The sequence below is a fragment of the Melanotaenia boesemani genome, chromosome 17 (assembly GCF_017639745.1).
Source record: "Melanotaenia boesemani isolate fMelBoe1 chromosome 17, fMelBoe1.pri, whole genome shotgun sequence".
NCBI lineage: Eukaryota > Metazoa > Chordata > Actinopteri > Atheriniformes > Melanotaeniidae > Melanotaenia > Melanotaenia boesemani.
Genome location: NC_055698.1, coordinates 13,384,823 through 13,407,500, shown reverse-complemented (window position 1 = coordinate 13,407,500; position 22,678 = coordinate 13,384,823). Strand labels below are relative to the sequence as shown.

Genomic DNA, 22,678 nt, shown 5'->3' with positions numbered 1-22,678 from the left:
TAATCATCTACCCACCAACAAAACTGACTGTTTATCTAGCGTGCCTGATCCTGAGCTCTTTGGCCAGAAAGCCTAGAAAAATATGTGATTGGAATTAAGATCTTATCCAAATAAGACAAGCCCAGCTGTCACAATGCTGGTCATTGGCAGACTCCAAGGATTTAAAATCAGTTAGCAGAGTCCTGCCAACATGTTCAGAAGCAAATAATCAATTAATCAGCAGTCGATGAAACACAGCAGTGAACAGCAGCCACGCTTTCCTTTTGTTTAAAGCCACGATGATGAAAAGTTTTTGTAATTGGCTTCTACATTTCTTGCCATCACTGATTACTGGATACAAGACCAAGTCCCTTATGGTTAATCTAACAAGACATGTTCCACACCTGCAAGGTCTTTTTATTTTTTTATATATTTACTTAGTATGTCCCAAAGACCCTAAGTGACGAACATCTTAGCTAAAAAGAACCTTTCTGAGAACCTGATCTGAGGTAAATTCATGACCTTCATCACTCGGTAACAGAGTATCGTATACTGGCTACCATATCACAGAGCTGCTTCCAAAGGCAGCCAAATATATGAACCAACCAGTGGGAATCATTATTTTAAGAAATCTCCATCTGGAACACTTCTATTTAACAAGCTCTTCAGATGTCAATCAGGAGAAATACACCTATCAGATTTTTAAATGTACTCAAACTTAAGGGATCATAACCCTTAACTTCACAATAACACAGTTACTGGATATTTATTTCTATATCTGTTTGTGTAAAGCAGGTAGTGGTGAAAAGCAATGGATGAATATGCAGTCTGGTGTGGAATGTGTTCAAACAATATTTGAAAGATAAATGCAACTAAAAAAATGTAAAAACTTCCAGTCTGTCATTTGGTAACGAAGTAAACAGCTGGAAGATATTTTATTAGTTTATAATTATTTATGAGGATTTTTACAGATATACCCAAGTGTCATGTTAAAAATGTCATTTTAGTCAAGACAAAATTATTAACCTTTCTGGTAATGCCCATTACAGCAGAGGGCAAAATTTATTAATATGACTCCCTGCTCCTGTTTTTCTACAAGTCCAACATGAGCTTTTCAGATTTGGTATTTCAAGAACTTTCCATGAATTGGCAAGAGGAATGCTGCTTGCCACTAAAATGTTCTAATTTTATGTAAAAATAGAAGTTAAGGAAGGATTCAGGTGTCAAAAATGCTCAGTTTTCTCTGCCCACCTTTTCGTATCAGCTTTGCTAAAATGATAAATTCAGTCAAGTTTTTGACTTGATTCAAACATTCTTACACACCTTAAATAGAACTCATAAACATTTTTAGTTTAGAAAAATTAAAATGTCATTAAGAAAAGCCCATTTTTCTTTGTATGGACATATAACAAAGTTTTATAAGTTATATCACTTTCCAAAATGTTCTTATGGTAAACAGGAGAAGCTGAAGCACAAATGTAGAGTGACAGAGAATTTTTGACATCTTCTTTCATTTGGGCATGCAGAAAACCCGCAACAATTGTGAGGAAAAACCATAAGGTATAAATATTTAGACAGCTACACAATCTGTCAGATTCTTCTGAAAAAACAAGATCTTCTGCCAAATGAAGTCCCACTGTGACTTGCCTGTGTGTGATCAGACTAATGTGACTGTGTGCAGTTCAGACTCAAGTTATTTAGATTTTTCAGACATGTTTCATTTGCCATTAGATATTTGAACAGATTGTTTTAGATATAATGTTTAACAGTGTTAATTATAACATGAGATCTACATCACAGCAGGGCTATGGCAAAATACCAACAGGTGCTAAGTTTTTAAGGAACACCAAATTTTAAGATTTCTGCCCATGCACAATCTCCGAAAGAGATTATATCATATCCGTTTTTATAAGAGTTAGTAACATAGTTATAATCTGTATTGCCACTAAGAAGCCAGATATCTTTGGAAGCCAATCTGAAATAAACTAGTACAGGTAACAATAAAATCCCAAACAGGCAACAGCGGTCAGCTACTTACACTGACATAGTTCATTTCCAGTTAATGAGCATTGCTAGTCAACAAACTTGAGTTATGGCAGTCTCAATGCTCCTAAAACAGAATAAATTAAAAGTACTTTTCAATGACCATAACAAAAATACAGCTGTGCAAAATGCAAAAGATGCTTTTAACTCAAAACAAGCTATCTCGATATAACCAATATTCCCTCCTTCTATATTGTCTGATAAAGTCTCAATATATTTGGAGATCTAGATATATTGCCCAGCCCTAATAGCATCAATTTCCCATGATGCAATGCTTTAGAGATGCACATTTAAAAAAAACACATTCATTGCTTTTAGTCACATCAGTGAACATGCACACACTTCAGAAAAGTTACCTTGGTAACACGGCTCAACCATGCAAATAAGTCTTTAGGGCCAGTCAAATCAATATTTATTTTTGTAGTACATTTAAAACAACAACACTTGACTGAAGTGGTGCACAAGATGAACAAACATAAATTTAATTAACTCTAACACAGCACAAAATATGCAGTAAAGCATTGAATAAATTTGCCAGATAAATCAAAACCAAACTTGCACGTTGAAAGCCAAGACATGTCCCTCAACCAGGTCTAAAAGCCAGCACGGAGAAGCAAAGGTTTAAAATGAAAGCAGGTCTGATGTGAAAAGGAAAGCTGTGGATTAAGATCCATTAAGATTTCTATCTCTTCTGTCTATCTCTATCTCTTTTCCATCCTGTTTCTAGAAATGTTTAAGAGTCATAAATTAGTATAGCTCCGTTCTCTGGATGATATAATAAGAGTTTAGTTATGCAAGGTTAAATGTGGAAAAGCCTGCCATGTTGTGTATATTTGGACATGCCTGGTGCAGCACCAGAAACAATCGATACTGAAAATGGCTTGTCTCTACAGCTGGGTCAGCTTGTATGGGTTCCAGTTCTTTATTACTGAAACTAAAGCATGACTATTGCATCTGCTGTGGCTTTGTGTGTGTGTGTGTGTTTTGGTTGGTTATAATTCTGTGTTCATATAATAATATAATTACTTCTCAGCTTCTGTTAAACAGATCTCAATTTGAAAAAAGATCTAAGAAATTAGGCACCCTTCCCTGAAGATCTTGATCAAAGAAAATCTGACTCTTGAAGTAAAAATATAAAACACTCGGAGTCTTGAGACATGTTTTACTGTTGATGCAGAGTAATAACTACTCAAGACTGTTTTCCTTTTTAATAATACATGCTGCAGTGGAGTCATCTTATCCTGCAAGGAAGAAATTTGCAGCGACACAATAAGCTAGTATGGCTTGCAGTGGTTAATGAGGAAAAAAAGAGACAGTTAAACCTACATTCACAACACCAGCCACACAAAATGCTGCACACATCACATATACCACAGCCCTGAAGGTCAGCTTTTTATCGATACTGCTTAAGAGAGCGTGAGATTAATCGCTATAGATTACGAGATATTTCATCATCTGTAAAGTGAGTTTAAAGCTTCTGTTCCTATTATTTTGGGAGTGAACTGACCCATTTGAATCTGAACAGAAAGTCAGACAGACGAGGGGATTGATAAGAAGGGAGACTAGCCGATAATGAGATGCTGATGTAAAATTAATAAGACCCTTTCACAATCAGAACTGACCTTTCCCTGTGCTCCTATTTCCCTTGAATTTTTAAAAGCGAATGACTAAGAGTCGAGTTCAGGCGGAGAGATCTGGATGGAACATTTAGTTAAGCACTTTAAATTTTGGTCTTAGCCTCAGATCCATTAACAGAGTTCCACAAACTCACTGTAATGCAGATGCACAGGTTAATGTTCCTTCAGTGAGTTGCTAAAGACAACTCAGGGAACGCATTTTTTAAGCCTGTTGATCAGCTAAATCTGAACACGGGTATGTTTTTTTTTCTATGTGAACTAAAATGATCTTTGAGACGAGACGTCATACCTTCATGCTCCAAAACTGGAAAAAAAAAAAAAAAAAACGAGAGGGGCAAAATGGCATTTTAAGCACCCAGCAAATCATCTTCTGTATTTGCCCCAGACACTTATGTGACATGGCAACTTGATAAGCTCTTTTTTTTTGCATCTGAAGGGGAGGTAAATAAGTGGCTTTAGGGAAATAATCTACCAAAAGGAGTCAAAGTAAGCAAAATACTTGCTGGGCTCACCACAGACAGTATGAAAATGCTTTAGCAGGCACAGAAGAAGTTCACGTGGGTGTTCATCTGAGAGTGCATCTGTGTGTGTGAGCTTGTGCAGCCCTATCAATCATCATCATCATCACACAACTGAGACTGTAACAGCACATCTTCCCACTCTTAGTTTGGTGAATGTATAGTGAATGGCAAATGTGTGTATTTGTGGTGTAAGTAGAATAATCTAGGCAACATACTGTGCTGACAGCAGATCTATCAAACACAAGTAAACACTATGACGAATGTGGAACTATTGCACTGTTTCATGCACACCATTATTCAGACCCATGACACAGCTTCCAAAGGCAGCTGATGACACAATAAAAGAAGAAACAAAAGCTAAAAAAAAAACACTCCTCTAAAACCAGAGAAACATGAAAAAAGAAGAAGACGGAAGGAGGAGAGGAGCAGATGAGGTGTGACGGCGAAGGGAGAGGTAGCAGAAAGGTAAGAGGTAAAGGATGGGCCATGAATGACATGAGTACAGCCTGCAAAGCCCCTGGCAAATGCTGCAAGGGTCATGGAGGAACCCAGGAGCACTTGAATCATTGGCAAAGACTAAAGAAAGCATTCACATGACGGTGCACTAACATTTACCTATACATTTATATTCCCTTCTGCTTTGTAGGTCGAGGCGTAACAGAGGCCCTAGGGGAGGAACGCTCCCTCCAAGCAAGTTCATGATAAATTGGCCAAGTTGTGCCTTGCTGGGCATGCAAACAAGATTTATTTCGATTTGGGGGGGAGAGAATAAGGCAGAGAAAAGACTGAGGTGTGTGGGCCAGTCAAAAAGTGCTGCTGTGCTGTGGTTCTGAATTGTGAACAAGATTAATTATCTCATGAAGGGGTACAATGCACTGTGCTCTCAATCATTCTCTCCTCGCTCTCCTCCTTCATTTCACTCTATAGGATATATTTGAAGAATTCTTTTGTCATGATGTATGGCACTGTTTTCTTGCTTGAAGATAGTGCAAATGTTACGGTGGGGTTGCAGGGGAAAATAGGATAGATGTGTGTGTTTATGGGTCATGTCACTTTATCACAGCAGTATGCAGGTTTTGTTTGTTCTATTGAAATTACCATAATGTTAAAAACATGCCTAGTCTTTACAGTAAACCAGCTTAAATGAAGAGACTCTTCTCTTGCAGAAAACTGCTAATCTACTGATAGAAAAGTTGAATCTTGGATAGATAGAATCCACACACACACACATACACATAAATAAGCAATTTCCTTACCGTGCACAAATCTTTATACTGCATCTTCTGGAACTTGGTGTCAGCGTTGCCAGCACAGAGCTCCACATATCCCAGCACCACCTGGAACACTGTGTTGTGGATGGCCTGGGTGAAGTGCATGTGCAGCTGATCCATAGCAGTCTACAGAGACAGTCCGACAGACTGTTATTAAAAACTACTGCGTCATCATGTTACTGTCAGTCTGCCAATTTAAAACAAATGAAAAGGCAAACAGCAGCAGAAAAAAACACACACTGCACACTGATATTTTGAATTATGTGCAGACATCTTGGTTTTGAAATAAGATGCATGAAAATTGAAGGTGGCTGCAGTCACTTCCAAGTAAAAAATGGACTGTTTTGTCTTTCCTGATTTACAGCGTGCATTGGAAGATGTCATAAACAAAGCGAATAGAATGAGGAATAAATAGAAAAGACAACAGCAGAATCATATGTATTGTAGGTACTGGGTGGCACAGCCAATGGGTTCTTGTTCAACTTAACCCAGTTTATCAGAATCTTTTATAATTGAAGTACCACAGCTTAAAGGAAAAATCTACTTTTAAAATTACTGTTAAAGTATTAACCACCTAAGGTTCACTAAAAATCCACTAAAGTACAATCATATTTTCTTTTATCTTTAAACAAACAGAGCCTATCCAATAACCAGTCTCTTCCATTTTTTCACTGTATTTGCATTAAACTGTAAGTAGGAAATGTCCACCAAGATGTACACAGATTGATCAATATTACACAGTGCACATGGTTTTCTACTGTTCATGTTTTCTTCTGGGCCAAATCCTGCAGGTTAACACTGTCCTCATCTGACATGGGGATGTACTGTGATCATCACTAAACTATTTAAACTGTAAAATAAGGTAAATGTCACGTTCCCCTTCAAAGCACCTTGCAACTGCTGCTGGATTTTGCTCAAAACTATTGTTGTTTAGTCATGGATTGAAGTAAAAATTGCTTCAAGAAGCTTTTATAAAGCATTATTTATGCATTCCTTGGTAATAATTCATTTTGTAAGTAAATCTAGAAGTTCCTCTGGAGAGTGATACAGTCCTGATCCATCACACTGTGCTCACTTCATTTTTGAGTCCATCATCCTTTATTCTGCAGTCAAGTCACATTTACCACCATTTTCTGTTTTACACCTCCCTTCTGCTCCTTCCCAACTGTCTCACCAATTTGGACACTTGAGAAATGAGGACACTGGAGCTGCATGAGACACAGGCACAGCATAAAGCAATACCCCTGGTAGCGGGTGTTGCGGTGTAATTAGATTTTCTTGCCACAAGCTTATGACCGCAAAATGTTGCCCTCCCATTTATTCTGACTCCCTGCTACCACAAAATTAATTCAAATTTCCCTTCTTTCTGGTGGAGTTTCACCTCATCTGTCCTGAAAAACCACAAAAATCTTGCTGCAAAAAAACCTGAATACGAAACAGGAAGAGACTATTGTAGCTCACAGAATAATAATCCTAAAATCCGGCAAAGACATAACCATTAATAAACTGCACAAGTATACAGACTCATTCTTCTGCAGCTATTTATATCAAACAAGCAGATGGATGGAGAAAAGCAAAACTGGATGTCAGGCTGTGGGAAAAGCGTGGCGTAATCTATTACAGTATGGTAAATGCTACGTGAAGATTGAACAGTGCGGCTGTGTATCCAGCTGTATACATCTTTGCTAACAAATATTGACTTTAAATCCAAAACTGTAACAAAAAAGATGCAAATTAACAAAATGTTCAAAGGTGATAAACACGATTGCAAAGAGGGTGTAACAAAAAAATCAAAACATCAACAATAAATGTTCCCAATAATCCTCAGTTACACAGTTTCCACTTAAAAGGAGGCCTGATAATGTCCAAAAAAAAAAAATGAGTATTATAACATTAACAAGGAGGTGAATAACATGGTCATCAATCTATCTTGTTAACACCAGAATTTATTTATCTAGTTTAAAACAGCAAAATACCCAAAAATCTTACAATGCAAAGTGTGGTGCATGATGCATGAATTAAATGTGCTGTAAAATCCTTAGAGGTTGTACAGAAAAATATAAACTTTTGCAGTGCATAAATCTACTCTACGTAACGCAATGTAATATTTTGAATTTTAAACAGAAACTTGTGTTTCAGATCCTAATTTAATGACTACCTAAAATAACTTACACCTTCAAACAACCAGCTTCTGTGAGAAAACTAAAAGTCAGATACACACATGTTGCTTGTTTTTTTATATATATACAGAATCATCTATGCTTTATGCTTCTAAGCTAATTTTACAAGTTCCAAGGATTATTCAGAGAATTTAGGGAGGGGGATTTCTGTGGCTGACATTTAACTGACAGTAAAGACGGGATAGTGGAATCGTAAAGGATTACATGTACGCTCTGTGACCTTGCTTATAATAAGCCTGCAATTTTTGTCTTCCAAGGAAAGGAGCCAAAATGAAAATGGAGTCTCAAAATTGCAAAAGTCTGCAAATACCAACCGTCCACCCCTGACAAGAATAAGTGAAATGTCTCTGCACTTACACCTCTCAGAGTATTCCAATGGTAATTTTCCATTTTGCTAAATGCAAATTTCTTGCTTTTTCTAAATAACATATCAAATAAACATCTTATTTAGCAGTTTATTTTTATTCTTTTAATAAATGCCGATATAGAATGGTTGTAAACGCCACCATAAGAAATAAATGAGGACGCCAAGCTTGTCATTTCCTGCTGTGTTTAGCCATTCCCAATGACACTGACCTGTGTTTTGCCAAGGAGCGTGTAGGCAAGCTGGACCTTGGTGTAGTGCAAAACATCAAAGTGCTTACAAGTCTTCGACAGGGCGACATCGAGCTGCTCCTGAAGCCAGAAATGGAGAGATGACAAAGGGAAGAAGAGGGCAAAGTAAGGGGAAGAAAGAAAACAGATGGATTATCAGAGTTAAGACCAGGGATTGAGATACACATAGATGTGCAGATGTAAAGCCATCAGGCCAAGGGCAGGTTATTGGATGTGAACATGGGTGAATATATGTGAGCAAGTCAAAGACAAAGAGATAAAAAGGGAGACAAAGAAAGTAAGACTAAGTAAGAAACTAGGAAGTATAAAGCATGTTACAGCCTTGATGCGGTAAGCTTAGCTCAAAGAGCAAAGCGCTGACAAAGGCCAAGTGATCTGATGTCATCAATCACCCAACTTCTTCTTAAGATTCACATGTTCAGCTGCATGGGTGCAACACAAAGGCAGCAGCTGACAACATAGAAACTTGTGAATGATTGGCAGGAAATAACATGATAAACTAAACTGAAATAGTCCTGGATGATTACAGCATACAATACAAACAAGTACATGTGGAGTGTGTGTTTGAAGCATCCTTCTACAGGACGAAGGTCAACTTACAAGCCCAGGCTTTTAAAATGTATGACTGTGCTTTCGTCATGTGTTTACCTTTATGATTTAGAGGATTATGCATAGCTTATTCACTAGCTCAGGTAGATAGGTAAACAAACAGCTTTAGTAAACGGCTATGTATATATGTATATATGCATATGTGCACGTCTCTCCTGTGTTCAGACAAAACTGTAAGTAATTAATCTATTTGAGCAGAGCGGCAGCAGAGCAGAAATAATTGCTTTGCTATAAACATTTTTCTCAACACCAGCGGTGTGACACAACTTGAGTCGAAACAGATATATAAGCATATAATAATGACTTTCTGATAGTGTCAATATTTGGCAGACTCAGAATAACAAAGGTTAACTATCAAAATGTCGACGCAAAATCTAAATTGCCTTTTTTTTAGATGAAGACTTGTGGAAAATAACAAAAATAAAATATTATATCTTGCTAACATTGTCTACACTCATTGCTTTTAGATAATAGAATAAGAAATAAAGAAGGGAGGCACATACCTCTATTTGCTCCAGAGTGTCTTGTAGTTTGGAATTAAGTTCACTGTAAAATAAAGAAGATGTGGGTAAAAATCAGTTAACAATCATTTCCATTATCAAATCAATCTTTCGTTCTTGTGGTTGAATAAATGTCAGTTTGGATCTAAAATGGCAAGAGCTGAGGGAAAATTGTTGTGACGTTACTGGACTCTGAGATACATTTACTTACTTTGTTCATTTGAATAATGTTAAAACACACTGAAAATAAACAATAATTGTGTTTCCAGGTACACTAAGTCACCCACTAAGTCAGGGTACTTCAGTGTGCTGTCACATCCCTGAGCACTTTGAGGGAAAGCTGTGTTCGCTCTGCATGACCTGGACTGTGTGGATGTTTGAGTCTAACAACTCAAGGGACCTTTTGTCCCTCTCCTGTTTAGGATTTTCACTGATTTCAGGACAAAGCTACAATGAGCGTTGAAATCATGGAGTAATTTTTCTTTGTTATTTTTGTAGATGTTGTCTTTTTGGTACCATTGGACCTTCAGAACTCTCCTGACAGGTTTGTGGATGGAATGTGAATCAGGACTTCTAAAACTGAGGTCTTGGTTCCCCTCAAGAAAAAGACGACACGCCCCCATCAGGGTGAAAGGGAAAAGTTTATCTCAGGTGGGAGAGTTCAAGTACCTTGGGATTTTGTTGCCAACTGATGGAAAACTGGACGGCAAGATCAGCCACATGCTGGGAGCAGTTTATGCAGTGATGCCATTGCTGAATTATTTCATAGTGGTTAAGAATGTGCTGTGCTATGAGGCAAAGCTCTTCATTTTCCAGTTGACTTCCTTACCTTCACTTATGGTGTTGAACTTTTGATAATCAAGAAAAATAAGCAATATTTTCAATAAAACTTTGAATAAGTTCTCTTTCTCTTGGGCTTATGAGAAGCTGGTAAAACCAGGAAAATAATGGTTCAAATCAAATAATAAATTAGCTGTTACTCTTTTTATTCTGTATTTCTATATCTCCTTTCCCTCCTCTTGTTTCCCCCTTGCTTCTATGTGTCTTCATATTGTGTATGTGTTCATGGGTTTAGTGATTCAATCTGGCACCTCTGCAACTGGCACACTTGCACAACATTTTAGAGTCAAATCAGTGTGTGAAAACCATGAGTGTTCTTTTGTTTACCTGTAATGTGATTGTATATAAAGCACAATGAACCTACATATCCTTAGTCCCTACTCAGAGAATGCCTCATCCTAAAAACAAAGCAAAAACTGTTTTCAGCTGAAAAACTGTCAAGCAACAGCAATTGTGACTGTTCTGCAGATCCCAAGACATCAAGTCCATTCCCTTGTGACTCCACCACCCCGCACCGCATCCATTCATAATCATCCTCTGTTTCAGTTTCCTTGCCTCTGTCCCTGCTTTGCTTGGGGTCTTTTTCAGGTCAGCCCATCTCTTATGTTGTGCCTTGTGAGTCTGCAGTTGCCCAAGGGAGAGAGTGTCCTTAGCAAATTGCTAATTAAGCAGCTTGGCTTTAGCTGGGGATAGATAGTGTGCAGAAGGGATCAGAGGAACTGAGAGGAGACTGTAGAACAGGTCCCTCTTGCAGTTTGCAAAAAGTAACTGAATGAGATGCTGTCACCCTTTTTGTACATGCCCGTGTGTGGTTGTGTGTGCACAGGTGCATATAAGTGTGAATAACAGCTCATGACCAAATGTTTAAACATAAATAAAGGAGTTGACCTTGAAAAAAATAAATGAGACACATAATACTGGTGATATGTGAAACAACAGATGCAAAATTAGCTAAATATCGATATACTGGTCGTGTAGCCTAAAGCAAGACAGAGCAACAGTTCAGAAACAGCTAACAGTGAGTGACTAACTAAGGATGATGAAGAAGTTTACCATCAACGTGACATTCAGTGACAACACTACTTATGATCATCATTACTACCACACCACACAAAGATGTGGTAAGTTTGTATGTGCCCCAGCTTTTATAACACCAGAAACTTTCAGCTACACTAAAAGAGAGCAAGTCCCAGACAGACAGTTGTCTCAGCAGACACTCGAACAGAAAGCCAGAGTAAAAAAATAAATAAATAAGACATTAGAAGGCTGGCTCAACTACAGATGGGTGAACTAATCAATGTTATGTCCAAGCTACTGAGGCAATACATCTGAATGTTCACCAAAAAGGCCCAAGCGGGTGTGAAGCAAAGGCTTAGACTTTGGCAACCACAACATGGAAATATACCAAAGGAGCTTAGATCAAGTTGATAAACACGCTGTTAATAACAGAACAATTTGTTGTTTAGGTGAGTAACTGGAAAAAAAAAAATCACACACTGAACAGAATTGGAAAAGCAGTAAAAAAAAAAAAAAAACAGCAACCAGTCCCTACAGTATAGTAGACTAAAAAAAAAAAAAAAAAAAAAAAACTGATGAGCACAAAGAACAGGACAACAGCAGAGCTCAATATGAACCACAATGGACAATTAAACTTAAAAACAAAATATTGAACTGAAACCATTCTTTAGATGTGCTTCGGTGTTTAACCTCTGGACAAAACTGTTTTAAAATGTTTGCTTCAGCAAATACAGAGAAAGAGCCAGAGGAGGGGAAGGAAACAAGATGTGTCCGTCCAGAGTTCATTAATATGCCTTCCACCACCACAAAAGCTGACTTATAACCTGCTGACTTTTTCTGAACAAAAACAGGCCAAATCAATTTGTTTCCTGCTGATATATCCAGGAACTATCTTCAATCCCCATAAAACCATCTCTGAGCTTTTGAAGAGCACCACACAAGGTCAGTCAAAGTCAATAACTCCGGTCACCTGCTATTAATCTGCATTTATCGGCTACATAATCCACAATACTTAATGACACTGTCCATTGTGTATGCAGATGCAGCTCCTCCCTACATACTGGCACCCTTTCATGATCAGAAAGAATGCATAAATAACAGATGAGGAGAAACAAGACTAATTAGCAATCGGTTCCCTGCAGAGACCACAAGGATTGAATTTTTTTTCTTCTTTTCACCCTTTATTCAATTATCACTCACAATAATGGCCCACAGGCTTTTGAGGCTACTCTGATTTACTGATTTGCTTAAAAAAAAAAAAACAAAAAAAAAACCACACAATCATACTTTGCTTCAAAGGAACTGGAGGATGCTCATTATTTATGAGAATGCCATTTATGCTGCAGTTATGTTACCGGGCAAGAGGAGGAGGAGGAAACGTAAAGGCAATAGGAGGGCTTCAAAGGGTAAAACATGGCGGGAAGAGACAAAAGTAACATCAGTTAACAGGTCACGTGGGAGAGAAAAGCCAAGGAGCTGATGAGAAGAAAACTCCATAATGAAGGGAAATAGGATAGAAAAGCAATGATATGAAAAATGATAATGTCTGATCATAAGAACCTGATTGGATTGTTTTCCTCTTTAGCTTCAAAATTTAATTCCTTTTTTACATATTTAGTGCCAATATAGCAACAGCGATAATGAACTTTCTGTAGTTGAGTTCTGGCTTTTGGGCCTCAAAATATACAGGAGCTTTTTTTTTGCTTTTTTTTTGTCTGTATTCCAAACAAGAGTCCAAAGAGTCTAAACTTGGACATACTTCTGAGGCCTCATTTATAATCAGTTCATACACAAACCAGGGCCTAAAAGGAGCATGCATCACATCCTAAGCAACGGTTTGGGTCTAGAAAAGCAAACCTTTATAAATTTATCTTTTTTTTTTTTTTAATTTGAAATGTTAGTTGTGGAATTACTTCAAACCAGAAGTCATTATCTTTCATCTAGTACTTCATCTGAACTGTCTCACCACTGCTTTCAGGCCAGCTGCAGAGCATCAAAGCATTCTAATGATAGGATGATGCTGGGATAAGCAGGTTTGCCATTATGATTCTTTTTCAGGTCATTGCCACATTAACAATGCTAACTGATGAAATTACAGCCCAACAATGCATTAGATTCAAGTAGCGATAATTCTGCAATTACAGTAAAGGTGATTTTAGCTTCTATGTAGCTTTTGTAATTGAAATTGATGCAGTAAACACAAATGAACTGTCACATACTGTATACAGAGCAAGCTGCAGATGCCAAGACAACAATCTAGACATCTTTCTCAGCTGCATGCACAGATAATGGAAGTCAGGAGAGTCCAAAAAGAATGACAGTGAAAATCCTTGAAGAGAATAATCTATATCCTTATTATGAGGCTAATTCATGAGGCCAAGTTGAAAGAAGTAGATAATAAGTAGGTAAACACAATTTAGATGTAAATGAACTAGTCTGGTTTCCCTTAACATACAAATAATGTTGCATGTAAAGAGCAGGCTCATCAACATGCCACATTTCAAGGTGGACTTAAATTTACAAAAGGACCACTGCCTGCGCATGTGCATGTTCACAGATAAGAAATGGGATTATCTTTTCCCTCTTTTTCAGCATTTTGTGTGAATCCTACACACTGCTTTTTAAAATGGGATCCTAGAAAAGCTGGATTCACATGAAAATGAAGGTGTATTGTTTGCCTTCATGCAGACTCAACTTATCACAGTGGCATACTACAGCAGCTCATGTGAAATCCAATTAAATCCAAATATTCAATAACAATATAATGTATCTAGGTAAGGTCAGTTTACAGGAAATATTAAGGGAGCCAACATGATTGGTGGCCGTCATGAAAAGGACCCAAGCAACACATGAAATTAAAGAGAAATATGTGTTTTACCTGCACATGTTGTAGCAGTGTAACACAATGCTGGACAAAATACTGTGGCTAGCTCTTTCAAAGCACCCTGATATCCTGCTGTTATAAGAGGAGGACCTTATCACCCATCCTCCAAAAGAACCTGCACTAGAGCTATAAATACTATGAATAAATTGGCAAACTGCTGCACGTGTATTGGTGTCATATTGAGCAGCTTGCACGCAATTGTTTGGGTGTTTGAGATAGTAAAAAGTTCATGACACCGAAAGAGGTAGAGGTTTTCTGCCCTTCTTCCTAAATTTTGCCCTTCTTAAACAGGCAGAAGCGTCCTGTTCTTCAAACAGATTACAATACATGACCCTCACTTGGCTCAGGAGGACATACCTCACATACAACAAAAAACTAGAACAAACTATTTCAGAACAACTAAACATTTCCACAGTAATATGAAATCATTATTCTGTAAAAGACATTTTCTAGTACTTGGAGGCCTAAAAGCTGTTACCACTGTGGACTGTCTGAGTCTCTGTTTGGTTATATTTTATACTTTAAAAAATGGGGAAAAGGCTAGCCATAAAACTAAACCATATTATTTCAATGTGCAAAATGAAAGCTCAGGTAAGAATAGTGATTAAATTTTTATTTAGCTGCCACACAAATCAGAAATTAAATCTTAAATACAAACCTGTGTAGTACTTAATAAAGTCTATCAAAAAATGTGCATAAATGAGAGATTTTTTCACAGTTTATAAATTCTTGACTTATGACAATCAATATGTTATCTACAGTTACAGCAACTTTTCAGATCATCCACGAGTCCAAGACAACATTGGTGCCAAAGATGAAGAAATTCCCTTGTGGCATTCCTGAGATATTGCGTTCACAAGACTGGGATGGACAAAAAAAAAACAAAAAAAAAACAAAAGCATAAATTCTCCAGCCGCAGCTGTGCTTATTTTCATGATGATCACAGACACATTTCTACACAGACAAGCTCACTGACATGATAGAGTGCATGACTTCTAAGTGAGGATCCATTACATTCAAGCCATCGCCAAATGAGTTCATTAAATGCTGATTAAACCTACCTGTGACAGTTATCTGTCTTTCTGTATTTCACGGTGAACAGGAGTTTTAAATCTGGTGTCTGAGGTGAAATTCCTAAGACGGGTAGTAATGTGTTTTATGTTTACCAAAGCTGCAGAGAGGACCAACTGCAGGGATAGAGAAAGAGTAAGCTAGAGCAGTTAGTGTGGCAGGAAAAGTTTCAGATACAAGACTGCTGGTTTAACACCAGAGGTGAACTCCATTCTACACATTTAATGAGCACATCTAATAAGCATCACCATGGACATGCAGCTCCATTAAGGGTAAATTAATGGCTCAGTGAAAACCAAAACTGATATCCACACAAACAAGCAGCATCTCGTTGTGGGAGGGAACAGCAGAAGGATTTTTTTTCCCCCTGTGCATGATATTTTCTTATCGATCCACATTTTCCAGCTGTCACTCAAAATGGCACTGACACAAAAACATCCCGACTGGTTTTCCTTCTCTTTTTTTTTTTTTTTTGTTTGTTTTTCTTGTTTTGTTTCACAGTTGATATGATCTAAATATAAATGCAGATGTTTTATAGGGGCCCTCTGGCAAGAGACTAGCTGTAAAAAAAAAAAAAAAAGAGAATCACACACATCAATCTCCATCACACCCTTATTCATCATAGCAACCTTTCAAATCCCACCCCACATCCTACAAAGATGAGAACGGAAAGATAGGTTTGTTACGATGATTCATAACAGTGTGTAACAGTAGTGTTTCAGTCTCAGGTGTTCTGAAGTCTCTTGTGTCTGAGCTAAAGTTTGTGAGCATGTCTGTCTGCTGATGGTTTCTGCTTTGCAGCCATCTGTATGTCAAGGCTGGCCAACCGCCTGCCACCATCTCTACATCTTGTTATTGGATGTTTTCTCAGTAGAGGATAAGCAGTAATATGCTTAAGTGGGATGCTGCCAGATGCACACTGAATGAAACTGCTATGCAGTCTTAAATGAAAACTGATTACAGCCAGACAAAATTTCCAAGATAAAAGCCACTGACAATATCTAGAAGCAGGAAATTCCTTTAAAAAAAATATAATTTTTGACATAAGTAAAGCAACAGAGCAGATATACATACATGACAAGGCACAAAACCAAGATAAATAAAATCTCAAGTGAAAGTTCTCTAAATATAGCAATTAGGTTCCAGCCTTGATATAAGATGGTAAAAGAAATGTCTGGCACTCTTGGGTCTGATTTATAAAAGAAACACACTTAAAGAAGGTCAATATCAAAATGTCTTTCTATATGAGCAGAAATCGTATTAAATTATTTCAGATTCACTAAGACAAAAGGATCATATACATATAAAATGTTTCAGCCTGGCAGAAAACGATACCCAAGCCTGTAAAGCACAGCTAAATATCAGTCAGCTCATACTGTACCTAATGCAGCTGTAGTGTTTGAAGGTGCTGGCAGCCTTTTGGCATTCCAGACAGAGCTGGATTGCACCTGGATAGTCTTCCTCCTGAAAGGACAGAGGAGTGAAGTTATTTAATGTATTTTCCAAGCATACAGGATTTTCAGGGTAGGTAAATATGCTGTCGTTTTTTAAGAGACCCATACAGCTTGAAAAATCTGAAAACGGCTGACAGTGTTATGTGTGACTTCTTCTACTGGTTTTCTAAACTACTCTGATACAAAACATATCTGAAAACAGTTGTCACAGCCGATACTGTCTAGATAATAATGAATTTTACACACTGGTTGTCAAATCCATTTCATATGCTGTTGCTGACCTTCACAATTGATAGGCATTTTGTCAGAGAATGTAGTGTTCATGTGGGTTTTGCTTTCAGTGCTGAATCCCTACTGATACCTGACCTTTTAAGTGAGTTATGAACATTACTGTTTATATGTGTGTGTGTGTGCGGGTATATAGGGGATTGCAATACCTCGAGCATCTCGCTGAGTCTTACGTCTGTTCTTTGCTGCAAAGGAGAGAGTGACAAGAAGAGGATATGAATAAAATTAATAATACTTAAGAAGATTCAGTATTAATGATTTAGTATTAACAGAGCATTAAGTGATAACTGGCTTGAGGCTGGTCCCATGTTTTCCTGCTGTGACAACATTGGCAGCATTTTTAATTAATACAGCTTGATCCAATGATGAAAGTGCGCCTGATTAACCATGGTGTTAAGCTGCAATGGTTATTGTGAGCTAGATTTTTCTAGTTACATGGTGTGTTGTTTTTGGGTGTTTCAGACAAAATTATTAACTCAAAATATTTCTGTCAGGTCTATACTTTAAATAAACACGATGCATGTTAGCAAACACTATTAATTATCTATATTATGGTTTTAAATCGTTTATTAATATACTTATTAACAGCTACCAACTTCACTGAATCTAATACGAACATTAACAATCCTAACATATACAGGACTAGCTTAAGGATATAAAGAAAAAGAAAAAAGATTTAAGGGGAGATTTGTAGTCAGGGACCCCTGTAAACCAAAGTGGACCGTTCATAAAGAATTCTCCGGGCAGTACCCTCCATTTATGCTACTATAAATTATGCTTAAAGAAACAAAAATGCCACATTTGAACTATTCTGTGTATGTTGACTTTACCAGGGTCTTGATGGTCCTCAGGGACTTGAGCAGACCTGTCAGCAGGTGTCTTCTCCTTTGATTGGCCAACAGACCTAGGCTGGCCTCGGTAAACCCTTCTTTCGCAACACTAAGTTGTCTGCACAAAGGAAGTTCCCAGGTCAGTTTTACTATTTTCAGTCATTTGTAAGATGCTTGGTTTGTAAATATGACATGGAGAGTACTGCAACATGAAAACCTGCACCAAGAAAAATACAGTCGGCTGATACGTAGACATCTGGTGGCTGAGTTCGATAGCATTATATATAACATATAGTGAGTTGCTGCATAAATGCTGAATTTAAACAAGTAATCTTGACACTGATTATTGCAAAAGATGCAGCACTGATAGCAGTTTATTTTGCTGCTTTAAGATTGAGATTGTGTGTTCGGGCAAATAATTGATTCTACGGTAACGTGGCAGGGCTTGAGAGCTGCCTGAGGGCTAATTGGAAAGGGCACACACTATATGGCTCTACAATGCCAAGGCTGTGGACCGCCAGATGGGCTGGACATTTAATGAATGAATATTCCCCCTGCTCTCTTTTGTTATGTTCCTCTGTGCTATCTGGCTGAGCCAAAAACTATGATCTTCAAAAGTTGGAGAATGTACGAGGCGAAATTATCACGATTATGAAACAAGCACTTAGTATTCGGTTCATGTTTGAATGAGCTGTTTGAGCAGCTATTTCAGTTAGTGAATAAATAGCACATAACAGAACACCATTACCTTCTCGCATTAGTGCAAATGACCGCCGCCAGGTGCAGGTTGGTCTGTAATGCCGTCACTCTCTCCAGTTCCTGTGATTAAGGAAAATGAATAGCAATAGAGATAATGATCAATAAGACAATGAATCACTCGAAAAAAGTACAATACTGATCAATTTTCAAAAAGTTAAATTTGGGTTTATAGACTTTTCTTACTCATGAAGACAAAATTATTTTAAGGTTAGTTCACAAATGGTGCTGTCAGGAAAAAGGATTTATAATAATGCTATTACCCTCAGAATAGTGAGAAATTATTCTCAAAAATATTACATATATAGAGAAATAATTCCCCCTCAAGCAAGTACTTAAAATATATGAACAGCAATTCTGACACACATAACAATCATGTTCTAAATAAGTACACCCTCCCCTCATCCTGTCAATTGGCTTTATGTATCAGCCTGGTCCTTACCAGCTCTTAAACTGAGATAAATATCAGCTCAAATTTACAACATATAACATATCTATAAAATATCTGCTTCAATATCTGTATTGTACATATACATATACATATACATATACATATACATATACATATACATATACATATACATATACATACATAAGGTTGTTCACATGTATGTGGTCGCAATTCTGTACAACTATTAAGGTAAGGTTTACATTATTGATACCAAAGCACAAAACAGTCCAAGAGAACAACTTACAAAAATCATAATAAAAAAAAAACAGATAAAAACTTTCTTCAGATTTTGACATTTTAGTGAAACATCAATGAGCTCTTCGCTCTGAGAGTTCAGTCATTATCCTACCTCAGTGACCTCTGCCGAGAACAAGTACACCCTCAGACAATGTGAAGTCTGCTCTTTTTTTTCTTAGTATTTTTTATTTTCTTGGTTTTCCAGATGTCATGCCTGAGGTTGGAGAGGCTTGATGCTTGAGCTTATTTTTCAACATCTTATTATCCCTTTGCAAAAAAGATCCAGTGTTCACAAAAGTTCCTTTAGAACACTGTTAGCTGAAATAAAGCAAACCTTTTACCAGCAGAATATGGTCTGAGGAAATTAATTTTTTATGGTAATAAAACGAAAACAACAAAAAGTGGCAGTTTAGCCACAGGCACAAGATCAGCAATTCCATTCTAACCAATCTGCCCTTATGATCTTGAGTGCTGACGAAGATCTTGATAAGTCCTCACAACACTATAGATAGATAAATAGATAAGCTTTATTCATCCCCTAGAGGGCAAATTTCTTTGCCACCAAACATCACACACACTCACAATAAAAACTTAAAAAACTATATAGTGTAACATGAGAAAAACCTTACAGAAATAAATATACTTAGAACATGGTTCAGTACTAAAACTACAAGTGTTCATTACAAGATCTGACAGCTGCAGGAACAAAGGATTATTAAATCTGCAGGTTTTTCCTGAAGGGACATGTTCCATGTGAAGCTATTCTAAGGGACTGAGACAAAATCACCTTGGTGTAACACCAATTTGAAAACCTAGTTTCATATAAGGTCCAAAAACTGTTATGTACATGTATATTAGCAGGATACACTTAGAGTTCTATCTGCATGTACTTACAACTTGTTTTCCTGATGTGTTATAAACTATCTTTCATTCAGTTCAAGGAATAATGTGAAAAAGTATTTGCTTGTATAATTAAGAACAGAGTGGAGGACTAGCATAAGTTCTCCTGCCAACACCTCTAATTATTCCTTTTGGTGAATCCATACAAAAATATAGTGAAAAGACAAAAACTTATGGTTTTATGGGATATTCTGTATTGGTCTTGGACAGGAGTGAATGGTTTGCAAATAAATAACTGCATAATTAGCAGGACACGTGACATAGATGACAGATGCAACAAGATTTAAAAGCTAAAGCTGTCAGTCGACTAACTGTAAGTGTAATGGTCTTGTCTGCAAAGTTTGAATGGAAAGACTCATAAAGTTTAACAAAAAAAAAGTATCTTAACTAAATTCAGCTTACTGAATTCCATGCTGTAAACATGAAGCCACATGTTGAGCAGCGGTATCATTAGTAGCTATAAAGCCCTACTATGTCTAGTTTTTGTGACAGAGGCAAATTTATCTGGGACTCAGAGAGGAGTCAGTTGCAGCTAAAATCCCAAACTATCCTTCATCAAGGCCATGGGGGAAAAAAGTGACAGTATTAAAATGATTCAGTTATATCAATGCTTAATATAGGCCGGTTTCATTTATATAAACAGTTAAAATTACATCTTAAAGTAAGAGCAGATGCACACTCAGAGACAAATCTGATCATGAAGAAAACCACTTCTTTCTGTGTCCAAAACAGCAAGAGTTTGCTTTGCAGTCTCTTCCCCAAACTAACCGTTATTACCAACACACAGTAGATGAGCAAACACAATAGCTCTGTGAAATAACGAGGGGAGGGGGGGTGGACTCAGGCCTTTTGTTATGTACACAAAGAAACTTGGAAAAGACAAAGACAGCTTGAATGCTCAATCATGTAGGCTGAAACTGACACACACATACAGACACGCGTGTTGAACACGATGAGTGTTTAAAATCTAGCCTGAGGCTCCACTACGTTGTTACATCACAGCTTAGAGCTGTCTATGCTATCGGTGAGAAACACTTAATCTGACTGACAGCCGGCTGAATCAGTTTAGCTCATGTAAGAAGACAAATGGTTACTGTGCACTGCTCTGAGTGGGAAGTAGGTGTTAAGGAGGAAGAGGTAGCGAGTCACATGGGATTCTTATTTTTTGGGGGGGTGGGGGTGCTTCTTAAGTCATCTAGTCATAAGAGGTCTGTTGTGTGGCCCTCCATTACACTATTAACTGGCTCCTTGTTCCTGCACAGCCTTTACATTCTAATAATGCCTCTGTTTGGATTCTACCCCACTCACTTTGTTGTATCACGGCCAACAGAAAGCAAATTTGATGCCATTTAGGGTGCATAGCTGCAAAATCTGACAGATGATTTTTTCAGTGTAATGTGCTTATCCCACCCACATTCTCACACTGTCACCTGAAAGATGTGTTCATACCTGCACATCTCTACAGGCATTAACCACCCTGTCACATCCATTTATTGTCAATTTCAAGTGTCCTCTGTGAAAAAAGCCTTAAATCCTCATGTAAGTGGGAGATACAATCAGAAATGCTGGACAAATATCTTGTAACAAAAGAGAAAGAGAATAAGGACAAAGGCAACAAGTTACTGCCATTAAATTAGTGTTGCTACTTAAATACCACTTTGATTCCACTATTTTGCAGTGGTGTTGAGAGACTATTGTTGCAAACCAAAAACTATTTTTCCTGAGGTAACTGTTTTAACAAGAGAAGGTAGTTAATCCAAATGAATCCTTTGTCTGTTTTATTGATGAAGCAGTTTAAGTGGGACACACCTTGATCTCATAGTTTAATAGCACAATATAAAAAAATAGAAGTTTTAGATGACAGGGCAAAATATACTGACTGCTATACTGTATACACTAAGGATTAGTCATAAACTGTACATTTACCAAGGGTAACGGCTCTGGCATCCATGTAATATTTTTACTTGAGAAAATTGGATCACACCTTCTGAACAAAAGTGGAGAACATGTGTCCCTGGGGGAACACCAAGAGGGATCAGAGGGGTCTCTATACAGCTATGAATCATATTAGACGCTTTGCAGCTCACCATTTCAAACACTGAGGCTTGAGTGCATGTCTCTGTGCAATTTTTGTGCGCACTGATGCGTTATACCCAGCACAGGAGCTGTAAGGGGAAAGCAGTATAAAGCCCCTTGGATCCATTTTCTGTGTAGATGTTTGATAAAACATCAAACTGAGGGGTTAAAACAGACCGGGGGGAGAAAAAAATGTTCACAAAACATAGAAGAAGGAAAGCCTCAAGGACATACTGTATGTTACCTTGTTTCAACAAATGTTCAACAGATGAGAAAATTAGTGAGCAAACTGACAAAATGTGGGCTGAGAAGAGTCAATGGGGAAAAAAAATAAATAAATAACTAGTTACACCTGCAAATTAGCCCTGTTTTTTTTTTTTTCATTTTGCAGAATTGAAGGTACATTCAAAGAAATAAATTTGTTGATTCCACAAAATGATCTTCAGATGACTCAATAATAGCAGTTTCACTGCAATTTCCCTAAAGCCATCTGTGGTCAGCTAGAAATAAACAGACTTA

At 37.4% G+C, this 22,678-nt stretch overlaps 1 protein-coding gene across 2 annotated transcripts in view; it reads right to left on the bottom strand.

Moving 5' to 3' along the window:
- vps50 (VPS50 EARP/GARPII complex subunit) overlaps positions 1-22,678 on the bottom strand; it is a 96,113-nt gene that overhangs the window by 53,654 nt on the left and 19,781 nt on the right. For both annotated transcript variants that reach the window (XM_042012399.1, XM_042012400.1), the window contains exons 6-12: positions 18,488-18,558; positions 17,740-17,857; positions 17,059-17,094; positions 16,549-16,631; positions 9,359-9,401; positions 8,208-8,306; positions 5,437-5,577 (exon numbers count right to left, since the gene is read on the bottom strand). In XM_042012399.1, coding sequence (XP_041868333.1) covers positions 5,437-5,577; positions 8,208-8,306; positions 9,359-9,401; positions 16,549-16,631; positions 17,059-17,094; positions 17,740-17,857; positions 18,488-18,558 — 591 coding nt within the window. The remainder of the gene's footprint in view (positions 1-5,436; positions 5,578-8,207; positions 8,307-9,358; positions 9,402-16,548; positions 16,632-17,058; positions 17,095-17,739; positions 17,858-18,487; positions 18,559-22,678) is intronic.